Source organism: Oncorhynchus kisutch, unplaced genomic scaffold (assembly GCF_002021735.2).
Source record: "Oncorhynchus kisutch isolate 150728-3 unplaced genomic scaffold, Okis_V2 Okis01b-Okis20b_hom, whole genome shotgun sequence".
Classification (NCBI taxonomy): Eukaryota; Metazoa; Chordata; class Actinopteri; order Salmoniformes; family Salmonidae; genus Oncorhynchus; species Oncorhynchus kisutch.
Window position 1 is genome coordinate 14214219 of NW_022261978.1, and position 22241 is coordinate 14236459.

The window sequence follows — 22241 nt, forward strand, 5'->3', positions numbered from 1 at the left end:
GGAAATCACCTCACTATGCAGTAATGGTAGTTACTAGCTCTATGTGAACTGGGAGGAAATCACCTCACTATGCAGTAATGGTAGTTACTAGCTCTATGTGAACTGGTAGGAAATCACCTCACGATGCAGTAATGGTAGATAGTAGCTCTATGTGAACTGGGAGGAAATCACCTCACTATGCAGTAATGGTAGTTAGTAGCTCTATGTGAACTGGGAGGAAATCACCTCACGATGCAGTAATGGTAGATAGTAGCTCTATGTGAACTTTGCTCTATTCTCTACACTGTGTTTATAAATGCAGAATGTACAAGAGCTGTAAAATGTGGAAAGTGGATTAATAGTTTGTAATGGGACCTGGGCTGTGTATTTACATCCAACGGCCACACAGGGGCGGTATTGGGATCTGAAAAGAGACGTGTGTGGATGACCAAGTCGTAACACTACAATTAGGCCTAGCTGAATGAAATTATAAATACAGTATGTCTTGATAAATAACACAAATCAATCTATATTGATTGTTCTCATGTATATTTTGTGTGTTTTGTCTTATGAATGTTAATGAATACACAGACGACCGTGTTCATTAGTGTGATGATTTTATTGGTTTGTGATGATTAAAGTTAAAACCAAGCAGCTGCAGGGATCATCTCAACAGACAGTAAAGATTATATTTTGGAATGATTGGACAGCAGAACACCCAGAGGAACAGAATGAGAGTACAGTTCTAGAGAACACCAGCTAGAGTTCTACATTCTAGGAGAATTCCAGCCACCAGCCAGTAGTGTGCAGGATCCAGACATGACATCATGCCATGGATTTACTACCTCCTGGTGTCTAACTTTAACAAGACATGTACCTCTAATGCATCCATACTATTACTATCTCTCTTTTATCTGGTGGAAATTGGTTTCTGAGTCCTACTCAAACCAAGCATGAGACTGAGACCAGGATTCAATCCCAGCGCTTTGTCAGCTATGTGCCATTTTAAAGGTAATTTCCGATTGAACTGACATATGCAACATTTATCATGAATGCAGTTCTTATTATCATATTATATTAAGTACCCTATTGAATCCCAGCCTGAATATTCAGTAGCCTATAGCAGGGTCAGGAAAAGAACTGAATATTCAGTAGCTGATAGATAGATAGATAGATAGATAGATAGATAGATAGATAGAAAATTTGGCAGCACGTCCAACCGGCCTCACAACGGCAGACCACATGTAACCACACCAGCTCAGGATCATTAGTGGGGAGAGGGGGCGTGCGGAGAAGTATTTCTGTCTGTAGTAAAGCCCTTTTGTGTGTGGGGAGAGAGAGAGAGAGAGAGAGAGAGAGAGAGAGGGGGTACAACAGGGTAGGGTGCTACTGCATTCGGTCATGCTGTTGGACTTGTCAGAGAGGTGGCGGTGGTATTGCTAAGGGTGTTGCTACGGGACTCCAGCCTCAGTTTGATTGGTCGTTTGGGCATCAGCAAACCCTGCTTGTCCATCTCCAATGGGATCTATAGAGAAAAACAGAACAGAACATAACCCTGGTTGTACATTTCCAACAGGATTTATAGAGAATAATAGACCATGTAAATCCAGGTGCTGACCATGTTAAATAGGTGGTGACCATGTTAAAACAGGTGGTGACCATGTTAAAACAGGCCCATGTTAAAACAGGTAGTGACCATGTTAAAACAGATGCTGACCATGTTAAAACAGATGCTGACCATGTTAAAACAGATGCTGACCATGTTAAAACAGGTAGTGACCATGTTAAAACAGGCGGTGACCATGTTAAAACAGATGCTGACCAGGTTAAAACAGGTGGTGACCATGTTAAACAGGTGGTGACCATGTTAAAACAGGTGGTGACCATGTTAAAACAGGAGGTGACCATGTTAAACAGGAGGTGACCATTTTAAAACAGGTCCATTTTAAACCAGGTGGTGACCATGTTAAAACAGGTCCATGTTAAAACAGGCGGTGACCACGTTCAAACAGTTGGTGACCATGTTAAAACAGGTGGTGACCACGTTAAAACAGGTGGTGACCATGTTAAAACAGGTCCATGTTAAAACAGGTCCATGTTAAAGCAGGTGGTGACCATGTTAAAACAGTTGGTGACCATGTTAAAACAGGTGGTGACCATGTTAACACCGGTGGTGACCATGTAAAACAGGCGATGACCATGTTGAAACAGGTGGTGACCATGTAAAACAGGTCCATGTTGAAAAAGGTGGTGACCATGTTAAAACAGGTGGTGATCATGTTAAAACAGGTTAAAACAGGTGGTGACCATGTTAAAACAGGTGGTGATCATGTTAAAACAGGTTAAAACAGGTGGTGACCATGTTAAAAAAGGTGCTGACCATGTTAAAACAGGTCCATGTTAAAACAGGTCCATGTTAAAACAGGTGGTGACCATGTTAAAACAGGTCCATTTTAAAACAGGTGGTGACCATGTTAAAACAGGTCCGTGTTAAAACAGGTGGTGACCATGTTAAAACAGGTGGTGACCATGTTAAAACAGGTGGTGACCATGTTAAAACAGGTGGTGACCATGTTAAAACAGGTCCATGTTAAAACAGGTCCATGTTAAAGCAGGCGGTGACCATGTTAAAACAGGTGGTGATCATGTTAAAACAGGTTAAAACAGGTGGTGACCATGTTAAAAAAGGTGCTGACCATGTTAAAACAGGTCCATGTTAAAACAGGTCCATGTTAAAACAGGTGGTGACCATGTTAAAACAGGTCCATTTTAAAACAGGTGGTGACCATGTTAAAACAGGTCCGTGTTAAAACAGGTGGTGACCATGTTAAAACAGGTGGTGACCATGTTAAAACAGCTGGGGACCATGTTAAAACAGGAGGTGACCATGTTAAACAGGAGGTGACCATGTTAAAACAGGTCCATTTTAAAACAGGTGGTGACCATGTTAAAACAGGTGGTGACCATGTTAAAACAGTTGGTGACCATGGTAAAACAGGTGGTGACCACGTTAAAACAGGTGGTGACCATGTTAAAACAGGTCCATGTTAAAACAGGTCCATGTTAAAGCAGGTGGTGACCATGTTAAAACAGTTGGTGACCATGTTAAAACAGGTGGTGACCATGTAAAACAGGCGATGACCATGTTGAAACAGGTGATGACCATGTAAAACAGGTCCATGTTGAAAAAGGTGGTGACCATGTTAAAACAGGTTAAAACAGGTGGTGACCATGTTAAAACAGGTGGTGATCATGTTAAAAACAGGTTAAAACAGGTGGTGACCATGTTAAAAAGGTGGTGACCATGTTAAAACAGGTCCATGTTAAAACAGGTCCACATTAAAACAGGTGTTGACCATGTTAAAACAGGTCCATTTTAAAACAGGTGGTGACCATGTAAAAACAGGTGGTGACCATGTTAAAACAGGTGGTGACCATGTTAAAACAGGTCCATTTTAAAACAGGTGGTGACCATGTTAAAACAGATGCTGACCATGTTAAAACAGGTGGTGACCATGTTAAAACAGATGCTGACCATGTTAAAACAGATGCTGACCATGTTAAAACAGGTGGTGACCATGCTAAAACGGGCGGTGACCATGTTAAAACAGAGCCATGCTAAAACAGGTGGTGACCATGTTAAAACGGGCGGTGACCATGTTAAAACAGGTGGTGACCATGTTAAAACAGGTGGTGACCATGTTAAAACAGGTGGTGACCATGTTAAAACAGGTGGTGACCATGTTAAAACAGGTGGTGACCATGTTAAAACAGGTGGTGACCACGTTAAAACAGGTCCATGTTAAAACAGGTCCATGTTAAAGCAGGCGGTGACCATGTTAAAACAGGTGGTGACCATGTTAAAACAGCTGGGGACCATGTTAAAACAGGAGGTGACCATGTTAAACAGGAGGTGACCATGTTAAAACAGGTCCATTTTAAAACAGGTGGTGACCATGTTAAAACAGGTGTTGACCATGTTAAAACAGTTGGTGACCATGGTAAAACAGGTGGTGACCACGTTAAAACAGGTGGTGACCATGTTAAAAACAGGTCCATGTTAAAACAGGTCCATGTTAAAGCAGGTGGTGACCATGTTAAAACAGTTGGTGACCATGTTAAAACAGGTGGTGACCATGTTAAAACAGGTGGTGACCACGTTAAAACAGGTCCATGTTAAAACAGGTCCATGTTAAAGCAGGTGGTGACCATGTTAAAACAGGTCCATGTTAAAACAGGTCCATGTTAAAACAGGTGGTGACCATGTTAAAACAGCTGGGGACCATGTTAAAACAGGTGGTGACCATGTTCAAGCAGGTGGTGACCACGTTAAAACAGGTCCATGTTAAAACAGGTCCATGTTAAAACAGGTCCATGTCAAAACAGGTGCTGACCATGTTAAAACAGGTGCTGACCATGTTCAAGCAGGTGGTGACCATGTTAAAACAGGTGGTGACCATGTTAAAACAGGCCCATGTTAAAACAGGTCCATGTTAAAACAGGCCCATGTCAAAACAGGTGCTGACCATGTTAAAACAGGTGCTGACCATGTTCAAGCAGGTGGTGACCACGTTAAAACAGGTGGTGACCACGTTAAAACAGGTGGTGACCATGTTAAAACAGGCCCTTGTTAAAACAGGTCCATGTTAAAACAGGTCCACGTTAAAACAGGTCCACTTAAAACAGGTGCTGACCATGTTAAAACAGGTGGTGACCATGTTAAAACAGGTCCATGTTAAAACAGGCGGTGACCATGTTAAACAGGTGGTGACCATGCTAAAACAGGTGGTGACCATGTTAAAACAGGTGGGGACCATGCTGAAACAGATACTGATGTTTGTTGATGTCATATTCTGTCTGCTCAGGTGAGCCTCTCACCTCGGTCTCGTCGCAGACGGAGAAAGTGAAACTCTGGAGGATCTCGACCATGGCCAGTTTGATCATCATCAGGGCGAAGCGCATCCCGATACAGTTCCTGGGCCCCGCCCCAAATGGCATGTACGTGTACGGATCAATAGACTCCTTGTTCTCCTTACTGAACCTGGACAGGGGGAGGGCAGACACATTACACATTGTATTGTAGTTCATTTGTGGTTGTGTTATTGTTGTACTGTGGTTGTATTAATAATAAAGTTGTGTTGTGGTTGGAATGTGGTTACGTTGCGGTCCAGTACCTCTCTGGCATGAACTCCTCAGGGTCGGACCAGATCTCTGGGTCACGGTGGAGGGTCCACGTGGGAACCAGGACAATGCAGTCTTTGGGGATGACGATGCCGTTGATCTCCACCGTCTTCTTGGCGACCCTCTCCAGTCGCAGCATGACGGGGTACAGTCTCAGAGACTCATTCAACACACAGTCCAAATAGTCCATCTGCATCAGAGCTTCGTACTGGATTGGAGCCTGCACCATCGTTACACACACATCAGTACCTCACCCCATCTGACACCGGAAATACATACACATCAGTACCTCACCACATTTGGCACCCACACTATCTACAGTGCCTTGCGAAAGTATTCGGCCCCCTTTAACTTTGCCACCTTTTGCCACATTTCAGGCTTCAAACATAAAGATATAAAACTGTATTTTTTTGTGAAGAATCAACAACAAGGGAGGACACAATCATGAAGTGGAACAACATTTATTGGATATTTCAACCTTTTTTAACAAATCAAAAACTGAAAAATTGGGCGTGCAAAATTATTCAGCCCCTTTACTTTCAGTGCAGCAAACTCTCTCCAGAAGTTCAGTGAGGATCTCTGAATGATCCAATGTTGACCTAAATGACTAATGATGATAAATACAATCCACCTGTGTGTAATCAAGTCTCTGTATAAATGCACCTGCACTGTGATAGTCTCAGAGGTCCGTTAAAAGCGCAGAGAGCATCATGAAGAACAAGGAACACACCAGGCAGGTCCGAGATACTGTTGTGAAGAAGTTTAAAGCCGGATTTGGATACAAAAAGATTTCCCAAGCTTTAAACATCCCAAGGAGCACTGTGCAAGCGATAATATTGAAATGGAAGGAGTATCAGACCACTGCAAATCTACCAAGACCTGGCCGTCCCTCTAAACTTTCAGCTCATACAAGGAGAAGACTGATCAGAGATGCAACCAAGAGGCCCATGATCACTCTGGATGAACTGCAGAGATCTGCAGAGATCTACAGCTGAGGTGGGAGACTCTGTCCATAGGACAACAATCAGTCGTATATTGCACAAATCTGGCCTTTATGGAAGAGTGGCAAGAAGAAAGCCATTTCTTAAAGATATCCATAAAAAGTGTCGTTTAAAGTTTGCCACAAGCCACCTGGGAGACACACCAAACATGTGGAAGAAGGTGCTCTGGTCAGATGAAACCAAAATTGAACTTTTTGGCAACAATGCAAAACGTTATGTTTGGCGTAAAAGCAACACAGCTCATCACCCTGAACACACCATCCCCACTGTCAAACATGGTGGTGGCAGCATCATGGTTTGGGCCTGCTTTTCTTCAGCAGGGACAGGGAAGATGGTTTAAATTGATGGGAAGATGGATGGAGCCAAATACAGGACCATTCTGGAAGAAAACCTGATGGAGTCTGCAAAAGACCTGAGACTGGGACGGAGATTTGTCTTCCAACAAGACAATGATCCAAAACATAAAGCAAAATCTACAATGGAATGGTTCAAAAATAAACATATCCAGGTGTTAGAATGGCCATGTCAAAGTCCAGACCTGAATCCAATCGAGAATCTGTGGAAAGAACTGAAAACTGCTGTTCACAAATGCTCTCCATCCAACCTCACTGAGCTCGAGCTGTTTTGCAAGGAGGAATGGGAAAACATTTCAGTCTCTCGATGTGCAAAACTGATAGAGACATACCCCAAGCGACTTACAGCTGTAATCGCAGCAAAAGGTGGCGCTACAACTTAAGGGGGCTGAATAATCTTGCACGCCCAATTTTTCAGTTTTTGATTTGTTAAAAAGTTTGAAATATCCAATAAATGTTGTTCCACTTCATGATTGTGTCCCACTTGTTGTTGATTCTTCACAAAAAAATACAGTTTTATATCTTTATGTTTGAAGCCTGAAATGTGGCAAAAGGTCGCAAAGTTCAAGAGGCACTGTATCTCCTCCTGCAGTTTGGTCATGGTGTGGGGGTTACCTTGTTGGAGAACACAGTATCTACCTCCTCCTGCAGTTTGGTCATGGTGTGGGGGTTACCTTGTTGGGGAACACAGTATCAATCTCCTCCTGCAGTTTGGTCATGGTGTGGGGATTTGTTGCCAGGTTATAGGCCAGGAAACTCATAGTACTGCTGCTGGTCTCGTAGCCGGCGAAGATGAAGATCATGGCCTGAGACAAGATCTCATGATCAGTCAGTCCTGTGGAGGGAGAGAGGGAGCAGAGAGGAGGGAATAGTTTGCAACAGGTGTGTATTTGTTACAGTAGTTTATAGGTGTGTGTTCGTAACAGTAGATTACAGGTGTGTGTTGTAACAGGTGTGTGTTTGTAACATAGACGTGCCGCTAGCGGGGCACCTCGACAACATCCTGTGAAATTCCAGAGCGCGAAATTCAAACTACAGTATTTTAAATATTTAACATTCATTAAAATATATGTCATCAAAATAAAGCTGAACTTCTTTTTAATCCAGCCGCCGTGTCAGATTTCAAAAAGGCTTTACGGCGAAAGCACACCATATGAGGACAAATGCATGAAAAACACACACCTGTTACAAACACACACATAAACTACAGCTACAAACACACACCTGTTACAACACAAAAATGCCTTAGCTTTGATGATCTTCTTCTGTTGGCACTCCAAAAGGTCCCGGTTACATCACAAATGGTCCTTTTGTTCGATAAAGTTCTTCTTTATATCCATAAAAACTCAGTTTAGCTGACGCGCTTCATTCAATAATCCACCCAGTTTCCCTCCTTCAAAATGCACACAAAATGAATCCCAAACATTACTAATAAACGTATCTAAACAAGTCAAACAACGTTTATAATCCAACTTTAGGTACCCTAATACGTAAAAGAAATGATACATTTTAAGACGGAGAATCGTTATTGTCTTTACCGGAGATAAACAGAAAGAACGCGCTCTCGTCCATGCGCATGGTAACACTACAGCCAAAACGGAACCCACTACTACTGTTACCTCATCTAGCCAAATGACAAAAAAACTGCCTGAAACTCTTTCTAAAGACTGTTGACATCTAGTGGAAGTCCTAGGGACTGCAATCTGGGAGGATTTCGCCTTATAATAAAAGTGACAGTCCTTGAAAATAGTGGTAGGCAGTATTTGTTTGAGGGGGGGAGGGGGGGTTGGTTCATCCTCAGGGTTACCATTTCAGTTCAGTTTCAATACTCACAGACATTATTTTAACAGTTATAGAAACTTTAGAGTGTTTTTTTTATCCAAATCTACCAATGTTATGCATATCCCAGCTTGTGGGCCTGTGTTTGTAACAGGTGTGTGGTTGTAACAGGTGTGTGTTTGTAACAGGTGTGTGTTTGTAACAGGTGTGTGTTTGTGTCAGTAGTTTAAAACCCCACTAGGGTACGTGGGACGCTAGCGTCCCACCTGGCCAACGTCCAGTGAAATTGCAGAGCGCCAAATTCAAAAACAGAAATACCCAATATAAAAATTCATAAAACATACAAGTGTTATACATAGGTTTAAGGATGACCTTCTTGTTAATCCAACCACGCAATTATCTGAGAAGAGCGCCCAGCTGACAAATCATAACAAACAGTAACCAGCCAAGTAGAAGAGTTACACAAGTCAGAAATAGAGATAAAATAAATCACTTACCTTTGATGATCTTCATATGGTTGCACTCAGAATACATTCTTTTACCCAATAAATGTTTGTTTTGTTCGATAAAGTCTCTCTTTATATCCAAAAACCTCAGTTTTGTTTGCGCGTTTTGTTCAGTAATCCACAGGCTCAAACACAGTCACAACAGGCAGACAAAAAATCCAAATAGTATCCGTAAAGTTCGTACGAACATGTCAAACAATGTTTAAAATCAATCCTCAGGTTGTTTTTAGCCTAAATAATCTATAATATTTCAACCGGACAGTAACGTCGTCAATATAAAAGGTAAACAAGAAAGGCGCGCTCTCAGTCTCGTACATTAAAAATTTCTAGGCCACTGTATTGTCCTGTCTTTCCAGGTGTGTGTAACAGTAGTTACAGGTGTGTGTTCTTAACATTAGTTTACAGGTGTGTGTTTGTAACAGTAGTTTACAGGTGTGTGTTTGTAACAGTAGTTTACAGGTGTGTGTTTGGAACAATAGTTAACAGGTGTTTGTTCGGAAGGTACCTTTAGTCGGTTCCCCTCCTGTCTTCGTGTCGTTGCCTTTCTGAGAGTCGATCATCAGTTGTAAGAAATCCACCCGACTCTGCGAGCAGAATGAATTTAGGTCAAATATGTCCAATCACAGCCAACACAAACAGATTCTACTGGATCTGGTCCAATCACAACCAACAGATAGTTGGTTCACCGACTACTTCGCAGACAGAGTTCAGTGTGTCAAATCGGAGGGCCTGTTGTCCTTTCCTCTGGTAGTCTCTATGGTGGTACCACAGGGTTCAATTCTTTGGCCAACTCTTTTCTCTGTATATATCAATGATGTCGCTCTTGCTGCGGGTTATTCCCTGATCCACCTCTATGCAGACGACACCATTCTGTATACATCTGGCCCTTCATTGGACACTGTGTTAACTAACCTCCAAATGAGCTTCAATGCCATACAACACTCCTTCCTTGGCCTCCAACTGCTCTTAAATGCTAGTAAAACCAAATGCATGCTTTTCAACCATTCGCTGCCCGCACTAGCATCACTACTCTGGACGGTTCTGACCTAGAATACTTGGACAACTACCAAGGTGTCTGGCTAGACTGTAAACTCTCCTTCCAGACTCAAATCAAACATCTCCAATCCAAAATCAAATCTAGAATCAGCTTCCTATTTCAGCAAAAAAGCCTCCTTCATTCACGCCGCCAAACTTACCCTCGTCAAACTGATTATCTTACCGATCCTCGACTTCGGCGATGCCATCTACAAAATAGCTTCCAATACTCTATTCAGCTAATTGGATGTAGTCTATCACAGTGCCATCCGTTTTGTTACCATAGCCCCTTATACCACCCACCACTGCGACCTGTATGCTCTAGTAGGCTGGCCCTCTCTACATATTCATCGCCAGACCCACTGGTTCCAGGTTATCTGTAATTCTATGCTAAGGTAAAGCTCCGCCTTATCTCAGCTCACTGGTCACGATAACAACACCCACTCGTAGCACGCGCTCCAGCAGGTATATCTCTCTCGTCATCCCCAAATTCAACACCAACTTTGGCCGCCTTTCCTTCCAGTTCTCTGCTGCCAGTGACTGGAACGAATTGCAAAAATCGCTGAAGCTGGAGACTTACATTTTCCTCACTAACTTTAAACATCAGCAATCTGAGCAGCTAACCGATCGCTGCAGCTGTACATAGTCCATCTGTAAATCGCCCACCCAATCTACCTACCTCATCCCCATATTGTTTTTATTTTTATTTACCTTTCTGCTCTTTTGCACACCAATATCACTACCTGCACATGTTCATCTGCTCATCTATCACTCCAGTGTTAATCTGCTAAATTGTAATTACTTCGCTACTGTGGCCTATTTATTGCCTTACCTCCTCACACCATTTGCACACAATGTATATAGACATTCTCTTTTTCTATTGTGTTATTGACTGTACACTTGTTTATTCAATATGTAACTCTGTGTTGTTTTTTGTGTCGCACTGCTTTGCTTTATCTTGGCCAGTTTGCCGTTTGAACTTGTTCTCAACTAGTTTACCTGGTTAAATAAAAGATGCAAAAAGCAAGTTCTGCAGGTTCTAGTTTTGTCTAATCTGTGGTCCAGTGCTGCAAGGAAACACCTAGTTAAGCTGCAGCTGGCCCAGAACAGAGAGGCACGTTTTGCTCTTCATTGTAATCAGAGGGCTGATATAAATACTATGCTGCCAGTCTCTCTTGGCTAAGAGTTGAGGAGAGACTGACTGCATCACTTTTGATAAGAAACAATGTGTTAAAAATCCCAAATTGTTTGCATAGTCAACTTACACACAGCTCTGACACACACACTTGTCCCACCAGACATGCCACCAGGGGTCTTTTCATCAAACCCCAAATCCAGAACAAATTTCAAGAAAATGTACAGTATTATATAGGGCCCTTGTTGAATGGAACTTCCTTCCATCTCATATTGCTCAAATAAACAGCAAACCTGGTTTCAAAAAGCAGATAAAGCAACACCTCTCCCCTATTTGACCTAGACAGTTTGTGTGTATGCATTGATATGTAGACTACGTGTGCCTTTTTAAAATGTATGTAGTTCTGTCCTTGCCTCATAATGTATGTGTTGTTTCATGTGGACCCCAGGAAGAGTAGCTGCTGCTTTTGCAACAGCTAATTGTCAGACCAAATTCAAATTTTCAATGACGGCCTACCAGGGAACAGTGGGTTAACTGCCTTGTTCAGGTGGAAAAGGACAGATTTTTACCTTGTCAGCTCAGGGACTCGATCTTGCAACCTTTCGGTTTCTAGTCCAACACTCTAACTACTAGGCTACCTGCCTCCCCATGGGGATCTTAATAAAATACTAAATACAAAAACATGCAAAACACAATCAGATTCTAACTGATCTGGTCCAATCACAACCAAGACCATCAGATTCTAACTGATCTGGTCCAATCACAAACAAGACCATCAGATTCTAATGGATCTGGTCCAATCACAACCAAGACCATCAGATTCTAATGGATCTGGTCCAATCACAACCAAGACCATCAGATTCTAATGGATCTGGTCCAATCACAACCAAGACAATCAGATTCTAATGGATATGGTCCAATCACAACCAAGGCCATCAGATTCTAATGGATCTGGTCCAATCACAACCAAGACCATCAGATTCTAATGGATCTGGTCCAATCACAACCAAGAACATCAGATTCTAATGGATCTAGTCCAATCACAACCAAGACAATCAGATTCTAATGGATCTGGTCCAATGACAACCAAGACAAACAGATTCTAATGGATCTGGTCCAATCACAACCAAGACAATCAGATTCTACTGGATCTCGTCCAATCACAACCAACACAAACAGATTCTAATATGAATGTAGATTTTTGGGTCCCAATAATAGTGCTTTTAAATTCCGACATGATATCGATATAGACATTCCATATTGGTTCCCATCACTAGTTACATTTCATAGTTACATAGTTATATAATAAGTAAATACAGAATGTTACAGTACAAATACACATGTACAGATGAAAATATCAATATAACAATCATATACAAATATAAAACAAGTTTACAGTTGAGTTCCCAGTGTCACGTCCAGATTTGATCTTAGCCAGCGAGGCGTAAAAGAAGTCTGTCACCGCAGACGGGAAGAAAGAAAACTTCATCTTCTCCAAGATAGGACCTATGAAGGGAAACAAAACTGGAGAAGGAGAGGAGAGGAGTATGAGAGGAGGAGGGGAGAGGAGAAGAGAAGAGGACAGGAGAGGAGAAGAGGACGGGAGAGGATAAAGGGAGAGGAGAAGAGGAGAGGACAGGAGAGGAGAAGAGGAGAGGAGAGGAGAGAAGAGGAGAGGACAGGAGAGGAGAAGAGGAGAGGATGGGAGAGGAGAAAGGGAGGGGAGAGGAGGAGAGGACAGGAGAAGTGAAGAGGAGAGGAGAATAGGAGAGGAGAGGAGAGGAGAATAGGAGAGAATAGGAGAGGAGAATAGGAGAGAATAGGAGAGGAACGTTTTATAGAATGGTGTACAACTGCATATGATTAAAAAGTTCAACTTTGTGTCCGTGTGTCTGTGTGTGTGGTCTCACCGAATAGGAGCAACAGTGGGTTGAACATGTCAAACTTGGTCATTTTCTTGACGTTGGAGACGAAGGGGTCTGAAGGGTTGTTCAGAGAGTCAATGTCCACACTGAAAGCTGTGCTGGTGACCACGTCCATACTGTAGGGCCCAAAGAACCTGCAACACAACCACAATTACACACCTACTGACCACACAACTAGTGACCACAACTAGACCACAACTGACCACAAATACTGACCACAACCACACAACTACTGACCACAAACACACAACTACTGACCACACAACTACTGGCCACACAACTATTGACCACACAACTACTAACCACAACTACTGACAACACACCTAGTGACCACAACCACACACCTACTGACCACAAATACTGACCACAACCACACACCTACTGACCACAAATACTGACCACAACCACACAACTACTGACCACAAACACACAACTTCTGACCACCAACTACTGACCACACAACTACTGACCACACAACTACTAACCACAACTACTGACAACACACCTACTGACCACAACCACACATCTACTGACCACAACCACACAACTACTGACCACACAACTACTGACCACACAGCTACTGGCAACAACCACTGACCACAACCACTGACCACACAACTACTGACCACACCCACTGACCACACAACTACTGACCACACCCACTGACCACACAACTACTGACCACAACTACTGACCAAACAACTACTGACCACACAACTACTGACCACAACTACTGACCACACAACTACTCACCACACAACTACTCACCACACCAGTACTCACCACAACTAAATCAAATTAAATGTATTTGTCACATGCGCCGAATACGACAGGTTGCTATGAAGTGAAATGCTTACTTACAAGCCCTTAACTGAGAAAGCAATTCAAGAAACAGAGTTAAGAAAATATTTACTAAATAAACTAAAGCAAAAAAATACATAAACAGTTTGGGTGGCCAATTGATTAATTGTTCAGCAGTCTTATGGCTGCGACAGAGCCTGGCCTCGAACCAGGATCTCTAGTGGCACAGCTAGCACTGTGATGCTTTAGACCATTGGACTCGAACCAGGATCTCTAGTGGCACAGCTAGCACTGTGATGCTTTAGACCATTGGACTCGAACCAGGATCTCTAGTGGCACAGCTAGCACTGCGTGCTTTAGACCATTGGACTCGAACCAGGATCTCTAGTGGCACAGCTAGCACTGTGATGCTTTAGACCATTGGACTCGAACCAGGATCTCTAGTGGCACAGCTAGTACTGTGATGCTTTAGACCATTGGCCTCGAACCAGGATCTCTAGTGGCACAGCTAGCACTGCGGTGCTTTAGACCATTGGACTCGAACCAGGATCTCTAGTGGCACAGCTAGCACTGTGATGCTTTAGACCATTGGACTCAAACCAGGATCTCTAGTGGCACAGCTAGCACTGTGATGCTTTAGACCATTGGACTCAAACCAGGATCTCTAGTGGCACAGCTAGCACTGTGATGCTTTAGACCATTGGACTCGAACCAGGATCTCTAGTGGCACAGCTAGCACTGCGTGCTTTAGACCATTGGACTCGAACCAGGATCTCTAGTGGCACAGCTAGCACTGTGATGCTTTAGACCATTGGACTCGAACCAGGATCTCTAGTGGCACAGCTAGTACTGTGATGCTTTAGACCATTGGCCTCGAACCAGGATCTCTAGTGGCACAGCTAGCACTGCGGTGCTTTAGACCATTGGACTCGAACCAGGATCTCTAGTGGCACAGCTAGCACTGTGATGCTTTAGACCATTGGACTCAAACCAGGATCTCTAGTGGCACAGCTAGCACTGTGATGCTTTAGACCATTGGACTCAAACCAGGATCTCTAGTGGCACAGCTAGCACTGTGATGCTTTAGACCATTGGACCACTTGGGAGGACTGGAGTCTTTGACTATTTTTGGAGTCTTCCTCTGACACCGCCTAGTATATAGGTCCTGGATGACACCGCAGAGTATATAGGTCCTGGATGACACCGCCTAGTATATAGGTCCTGAATGGCAGGAAGTTTGGCCCCAGTGATGTACTGGGCCGTACACACTACCCTCAGTAGCTCTTTACTGTCAGATAACGAGCAGTTGCCATACCAGGCGGTGATGCAACCGGTCAGGATGCTCTCGATGGTGCAGCTGTAGAACCTTTTGAGGATCTGGGGACCATTGCCGAATCTTTTCAATCTCCTGAGGTAAAAAAAAGGTGTCGCCGTGCCCTCCTCACGACTGTCTTGGTGTGTTTGGTCGATGTTAGTTTGTTGGTGATGTGGACGCCAAGGAACTTAAAGCTCTCAACCCGCTTCACTACAGTCCCGTCGATGTGAATGGGGGCGTGTTCGGTCCTCCTTTTTCTGTAGTCCACGATCAGCTACTTTGTCTTGCAAACATTGAGGGAGAGGTTGTTGTCTTGGCACCACACTGCCAGGTCTCTGACTTACTCCCTATATGCTGTCTCATCGCTGTCGGTGATCAGGCCTACCACTGTTTTCTCATCAGCCAACTTAATGATGGTGTTGGAGTCGTGCCTGGCCATGCAGTCGTGGGTGAACAGGGAGTACAGGGTAGGTCTAAGCACAAACCCATGCGGGGCCCCCGTGTTGAGGATCAGCGTGGCAGACCTGGGCCCATCAGGAAGTCCAGGATCCAGTTGCAGAGGGAGGTGTTTAGTCCCAGGGTTCTTAGCTTAGTGATGAGCTTTGTGGGCACTATGGTGTTGAACACTGAGCAGTAGTCAATGAACAGCATTCTCACATAGGTGTTCCTTTTGTCCAGGTGGGAAAGGGCAGTGTGGAGTGCAATCGAGATTGCATCATCTGTGGATCAGTTGGGGCGGTATGTGAATTGGAGTGGGTGTAGTGTTTCCGAGATGATGGTGTTGATGTTCACGACCAGCCTTTCAAAGCACTTCATGGTTACCAACGTGAGTGCTATGGATCTGTTGGCGGCTCAATGGTGAATAGCCAGAGGTTAGGAATCAGGACTCACTCCTTCACTTCGATGGTCTGGTCTTTATCTGCCTGCTTCTTCATTCCATTCAGCAGGTTAGCAGAGTGCTGCTTCATGATACCAAACATCTAGAAGAGAGAGAGATTGAGAGACAGAGAGACAGAGAGACAGAGAGAGACAGAGAGAGAGAGAGAGAGAGAGAGAGAGAGAGAGAGAGAGAGAGAGAGAGAGAGAGAGATTAGCAGAGTGCTGCCTAATGATTAGGGTTGAATGGCAATAACCCAGTTACCCAGATGTACGCCCTTTCCCAGGACAAATAACAGAGAGAAACCGGTAAGTTATTTGTATGAACAACAACCATTAAATCTTCGTGAAGAGCAGTGATCTGCATCTAAGTCCTATATTATGATTCAATCATGTCATTAGAATGAATAAGATGTGGGGTCCTGGGTGGTGCAGCGGTGAAAACACTGCACCGCCTGGTGTTCGATCCCAGGCTGTGTCACAACCGATCGTGACCGTGAACCCCATAGGATGGCACATAATTGGCCTAGCGCCGTCCAGGACCTTGGCTTATCATACTCTAGCAACTCCTTGTGACAGGGCCGGGCGCCTGCAAGCTGACTCTGGTTGAAAGTCTACTTTGTGCATGACACAAGTAATTGTTCCAACAATTGTTTACAGACAGATTATTTCACTTATAATTCACTGTATCACAATTCCAGTGGGTCAGAAGTTCACATACAGTAAGTTGACTGTACCTTTAAACAGGTTTGAAAATTCCAGAAAATTACGTTATGGCTTTAGAAGCTTCTGATAGGCTAATTGACATCATTTGAGTCAACTGGAGTTGTATCTGTGGATGAATTCCAAACAGCAAGCAATGCAGGTGTAGAAGCACGGTGGCTAGGAGAAACTCCCTAGAAAGGCCAAAACCTAGGAAGAAACCTAGAGAGGAACCAGGCTATGTGGGGTGGCCAGTCCTCTTCTGGCTGTGCCGGATGGAGATTATAACAGAACATGGCCAAGATGTTCAAATGTTCATAGATGACCAGCAGGGTCAAATAATAATAATCACAGTGGTTGTCGAGGGTGCAACAGGTCAGCACCTCAGGAGTAAATGTCAGTTGGCTTTTCTTAGCCGATCATTCAGAGTGTCTCTACCGCTCCTGCTGTCTCTAGAGAGTTGAAAACAGCAGGTCTGGGACAGGTAGCACGTCCGGTGAACAAGTCAGGATTCCATAGCCGCAGGCAGAACAGTTGAATCTGGAGCAGCAGCATGGCCAGGTGTACTGGAGACAGCAAGGAGTCATCAGGCCAGGTAGTCCTGAGGCAATGTCCTAGGAATTTCCAAATGTCTGAAGGTACCACGTTCATCTGTACAAACAATAGCAACCGTCTTACCGCTCAGGAAGGAGACTCGTTCTGTTTCCTAGAGATGAACGTACTTTGGTGCAAAAAGAGCAAATCAATTCCAGAACAACAGCAAAGGACCTTGTGAAGATGCTGGAGGAAACAGGTACAAAAGTATCTACATCCACGGTAAAACGAGTCCTATATCGACCTAACCTGAAAGGCCACTCAGCAAGGAAGAAGCCACTGCTACAAAACTGCCATATAAAAGCCAGACTACGGTTTGCCACTGCACATGGGGACAAAGATCGTACAGAAATGTCCTCTGGTCTGATGAAACAAAAATAGAACTGTTTGGCCATAATGACCATCGTTATGTTTGGAGGAAAAATGGGGAGTCTTGCAAGCCGAAGAACATCATCCCACCGTGAAACACGGGGTGGCAGCATCATGTTGTGGGGATGCGGACAAAGAGGCCTACAAACCCGACTCAGTTACACCAGCTCTGTCAGGAGGAATGGGCCAAAATTCACCCAACTTATTGTGGAAAGCTTGTGGAACGCTACCCACAATATTTGACCCAAGTTAAACCATTTAAAGGCAATGCTACCAAATACTAATTGAGTGTATGTAAACTTCTGACCCACTGGGAATGTGATGAAAGAAATAAAGCTGAAATAAATCATTCTCTCTACAATTATTATTAAGGTCTTCATCGACCTTGCCAAGGCTTTCGACTCTGTCAATCACCATATTCTTATCGGCAGACTCAGGAGCCTCGGTTTTTCGGATGACTGCCTTGCCTGGTTCACCAATTACTTTGCAGACAGAGTTCAGTGTGTCAAATCGGAGGGCATGCTGTCCGGTCCTCTGGCTGTCTCTATGGGGGTGCCACAGGGTTCAATTCTCGGGCCGACTCTTTTCTCTGTGTATATCAATGATGTTGCTCTTGCTGCGGGCGATTCCCTGATCCACCTCTACGCAGACGACACCATTCTATATACTTTCGGCCCGTCTTTGGACACTGTGCTATTTAACCTCCAAACAAGCTTCAATGCCATACAACACTCCTTCCGTGGCCTCCAACTGCTCTTAAACGCTAGTAAAACCAAATGCATGCTTTTCAACCGGTCGCTGCCTGCACCCGCATGCCCGACTAGCATCACCACCCTGGATGGTTCCGACCTAGAATATGTGGACGTCTATAAGTACCTAGGTGTCTGGCTAGACTGCAAACTCTCCTTCCAGACTCATATCAAACATCTCCAATCGAAAATCAAATCAAGAGTCGGCTTTCTATTCCGCAACAAAGCCTCCTTCACTCACGCCGCCAAGCTTACCCTAGTAAAACTGACTATCCTACCGATCCTCGACTTCGGCGATGTCATCTACAAAATGGCTTCCAACACTCTACTCAGCAAACTGGATGCAGTCTATCACAGTGCCATCCGTTTTGTCACTAAAGCACCCTATACCACCCACCACTGCGACTTGTCTGCTCTAGTCGGCTGGCCCTCACTACATATTCGTCGCCAGACCCACTGGCTCCAGGTCATCTACAAGTCCATGCTAGGTAAAGCTCCGCCTTATCTCAGCTCACTGGTCACGATGGCAACACCCATCCGTAGCACGCGCTCCAGCAGGTGTATCTCACTGATCATCCCTAAAGCCAACACCTCATTTGGCCGCCTTTCGTTCCAGTACTCTGCTGCCTGTGACTGGAACGAATTGCAAATATCGCTGAAGTTGGAGACTCTTATCTCCCTCACCAACTTCAAACATCAGCTATCTGAGCAGCTAACTGATCGCTGCAGCTGTACATAGTCTATTGGTAAATAGCCCACCCTTTTTCACCTACCTCATCCCCATACTGTTTTTATTTATTTACTTTTCTGCTCTTTTGCACACCAATATCTCTACCTGTACATGACCATCTGATCATTCATCACTCCAGTGTTAATCTGCAAAATTGTAATTATTTGCCTACCTCCTCATGCCTTTTGCACACATTGTATATAGACTCCCCCCTTTGTTTTCTACTGTGTTATTGACTTGTTAATTGTTTACTCCATGTGTAACTCTTTGTTGTCTGCTCACACTGCTATGCTTTATCTTGGCCAGGTCGCAGTTGCAAATGAGAACTTGTTCTCAACTAGCCTACCTGGTTAAATAAAGGTGAAATAAAAAAATAAAAAGAATAAAATAAAACAAAATTTCACATTCTTAAAATTAAGTGGTGATCCTAACTGACCCAAGAGAGGGAAATTTTGCTCAGATTAAATGTCAAGAATTGTGAAAAACTGAGTTTAAATGTATTTGGCAATGTGATGTGATGAAGTTTATAACAAGCTACAATGAGTTTATATAGAATTTATAACAAGCTTTAATGAGCTGAAGAGTTTATAACAAGTTATGAGTTTATAACAAGCTATGATGTGTTTATAACAAGCTATAATGAGTGTATATAGCGTTTATAACAAGCTATAATGAGTTTATAACAAGCTATAATGAGTTGAAGAGTTTATAACATGTTCTGAGTTTATAACAAGCTATAATGAGTTTATATAGAGTTTATAACAAGCTATAATAAGTTAATGAAGAATTATAACAAGCTATAGAGTTTATAAAGAGTTTATAACAAGCTAAAATTAGTTTTTAAAGAGTTTATAAAAAGTTATAATGAGTTTACAACAAGTTATAATGAGTTCATAACAAGTTGATAAAACATAGAAAGGGAGAGATGGAGGGATGGTTCTACCTCTTTTAGTCGTCCAGAGGTAAAGGAAGGTGAGAGGACACTGCGGATCCGTCTCCATGCATCGTCCTCGGCAACGGACACCGCGTCAAACATCTCACCGTTCAGAAACGCAAAGTTCTAAAACATGGAGAACAGTGGTATTAATTATCAAACAGCTCCCCATTCAGACAGACGTCCTAAAACATGGAGGACAGTTGTATTAATTATCAAACAGATCACCATTCAGACAGACGTCCTAAAACATGGAGGACAGTTGTATTAATAATCAAACAGATCCCCATTCAGACAGACGTCCTAAAACATGGAGGACAGTTGTATTAATTATCAAACAGATCACCATTCAGACAGACGTCCTAAAACATGGAGAACAGTTGTATTAATTATCAAACAGATCACCATTCAGACAGACGTCCTAAAACATGGAGGACAGTTGTATTAATTATCAAACAGATCATCACCATTCAGACAGACGTCCTAAAACATGGAGGACAGTTGTATTAATTATCAAACAGATCACCATTCAGACAGACGTCCTAAAACATGGAGGACTGTTGTATTAATTATCAAACAGATCACCATTCAGACAGACGTCCTAAAACATGGAGGACAGTTGTATTAATTATCAAACAGATCACCATTCAGACAGACGTCCTAAAACATGGAGGACAGTTGTATTAATTATCAAACAGATCACCATTCAGACAGACGTCCTAAAACATGGAGGACAGTTGTATTAATTATCAAACAGATCATCACCATTCAGACAGACGTCCTAAAACATGGAGGACAGTTGTATTAATTATCAAACAGATCACCATTCAGAATGATGTTCTTAAACAACAGTTGTATTAATTATATGATTTAATAATGATCATAGTATTTACACAATATTCACACTACTTTAAAATGTACGAATAATGAACGACACAATTAATGTATTAAAAAAACATGGAGGATAGTTTTAACAAATATATGATTTAATAATGCTCATTCTATTTACATAATATTCACACTACTTTGAAATGATGCCACAAATAATGTATTAATAATATCAGCAATAAATGTAGGGTTATTGTGTGTGTGTGTGTGTGTTTGCGTGTGTGCGCGCATGTGTGTGCGTATGCATGTGTGTGTGTGTTTGTCTCACTCTGCGGTTGGTGAAGATGTTGTGACACTCTTTAATCAGGACGGTCTTGATCATGCTTTTGTCCATGGTACACAGAACAGGCTGCCTCCCATCATAGATCCTTCACAGAGGAGAAACACACCTGGCTTTAACCACTATATATACACCTACATGGTACACAGAACAGACTGCCTCCCATCATAGATCCTTCACAGAGGAGAAACACACCTGGCTTTAACCACTATATATACACCTACATGGTACACAGAACAGACTGCCTCCCATCATAGATCCTTCACAGAGGCATTTCGTCGTAAGGAGGAGACCGGTCGTCATAAAGAGGCGACCAAGGCGCAGTGTCGTAAGGGAACATAACTCTTTAATTAAAGAGAGAACACTGAACAGAACTAAACTAAACAACAAAACGAACTGTGAAGCAATATGACTAGTGGGAACAGGCAACTAAACATAGAATAACAACCCACAAACTCTCCAAGGAATATGACTAGTGGGAACAGGCAACTAAACATAGAATAACAACCCACAAACTCTCCAAGGAATATGACTAGTGGGAACAGGCAACTAAACATAGAATAACAACCCACAAACTCTCCAAGGAATATGACTAGTGGGAACAGGCAACTAAACATAGAATAACAACCCACAAACTCTCCAAGGAATATGACTAGTGGGAACAGGCAACTAAACATAGAATAACAACCCACAAACTCTCCAAGGAATATGACTAGTGGGAACAGGCAACTAAACATAGAATAACAACCAACAAACTCTCCAAGGAATATGACTAGTGGGAACAGGCAACTAAACATAGAATAACAACCCACAAACTCTCCAAGGAATATGACTAGTGGGAACAGGCAACTAAACATAGAATAACAACCCACAAACTCTCCAAGGAATATGACTAGTGGGAACAGGCAACTAAACATAGAATAACAACCAACAAAAGGAATATGGCTACCTAAATACAAGACCCTGCTAGTTATTAAAGTCCCCCCTTATCTCAGCTCGCTGGTCACCATAGCCTCACCCACCTGTAGCACGCACTCCAGCAGGTATATCTCTCTGGTCACCCCCAAAATCAATTATTTCTTTGGCCGCCTCTCCTTCCAGTTCTCTGC

General features: G+C 43.1%; 1 protein-coding gene across 1 annotated transcript in view; it reads right to left on the reverse strand.

Moving 5' to 3' along the window:
- Positions 1-579: 579 nt before the first annotated feature.
- The window catches only part of LOC109879570 (cytochrome P450 3A27-like), a 32846-nt gene continuing 11184 nt past the window's right edge, over positions 580-22241 (reverse strand). The window contains exons 4-13 of the mRNA XM_031811611.1: positions 21121-21220; positions 19974-20090; positions 15902-15990; positions 12880-13028; positions 12366-12493; positions 9305-9383; positions 7189-7349; positions 5154-5380; positions 4858-5020; positions 580-1504 (exon numbers count right to left, since the gene is read on the reverse strand). Of these exons, the coding sequence (XP_031667471.1) occupies positions 1379-1504; positions 4858-5020; positions 5154-5380; positions 7189-7349; positions 9305-9383; positions 12366-12493; positions 12880-13028; positions 15902-15990; positions 19974-20090; positions 21121-21220 (1339 nt within the window). The 3' untranslated portion in view covers positions 580-1378. The remainder of the gene's footprint in view (positions 1505-4857; positions 5021-5153; positions 5381-7188; positions 7350-9304; positions 9384-12365; positions 12494-12879; positions 13029-15901; positions 15991-19973; positions 20091-21120; positions 21221-22241) is intronic.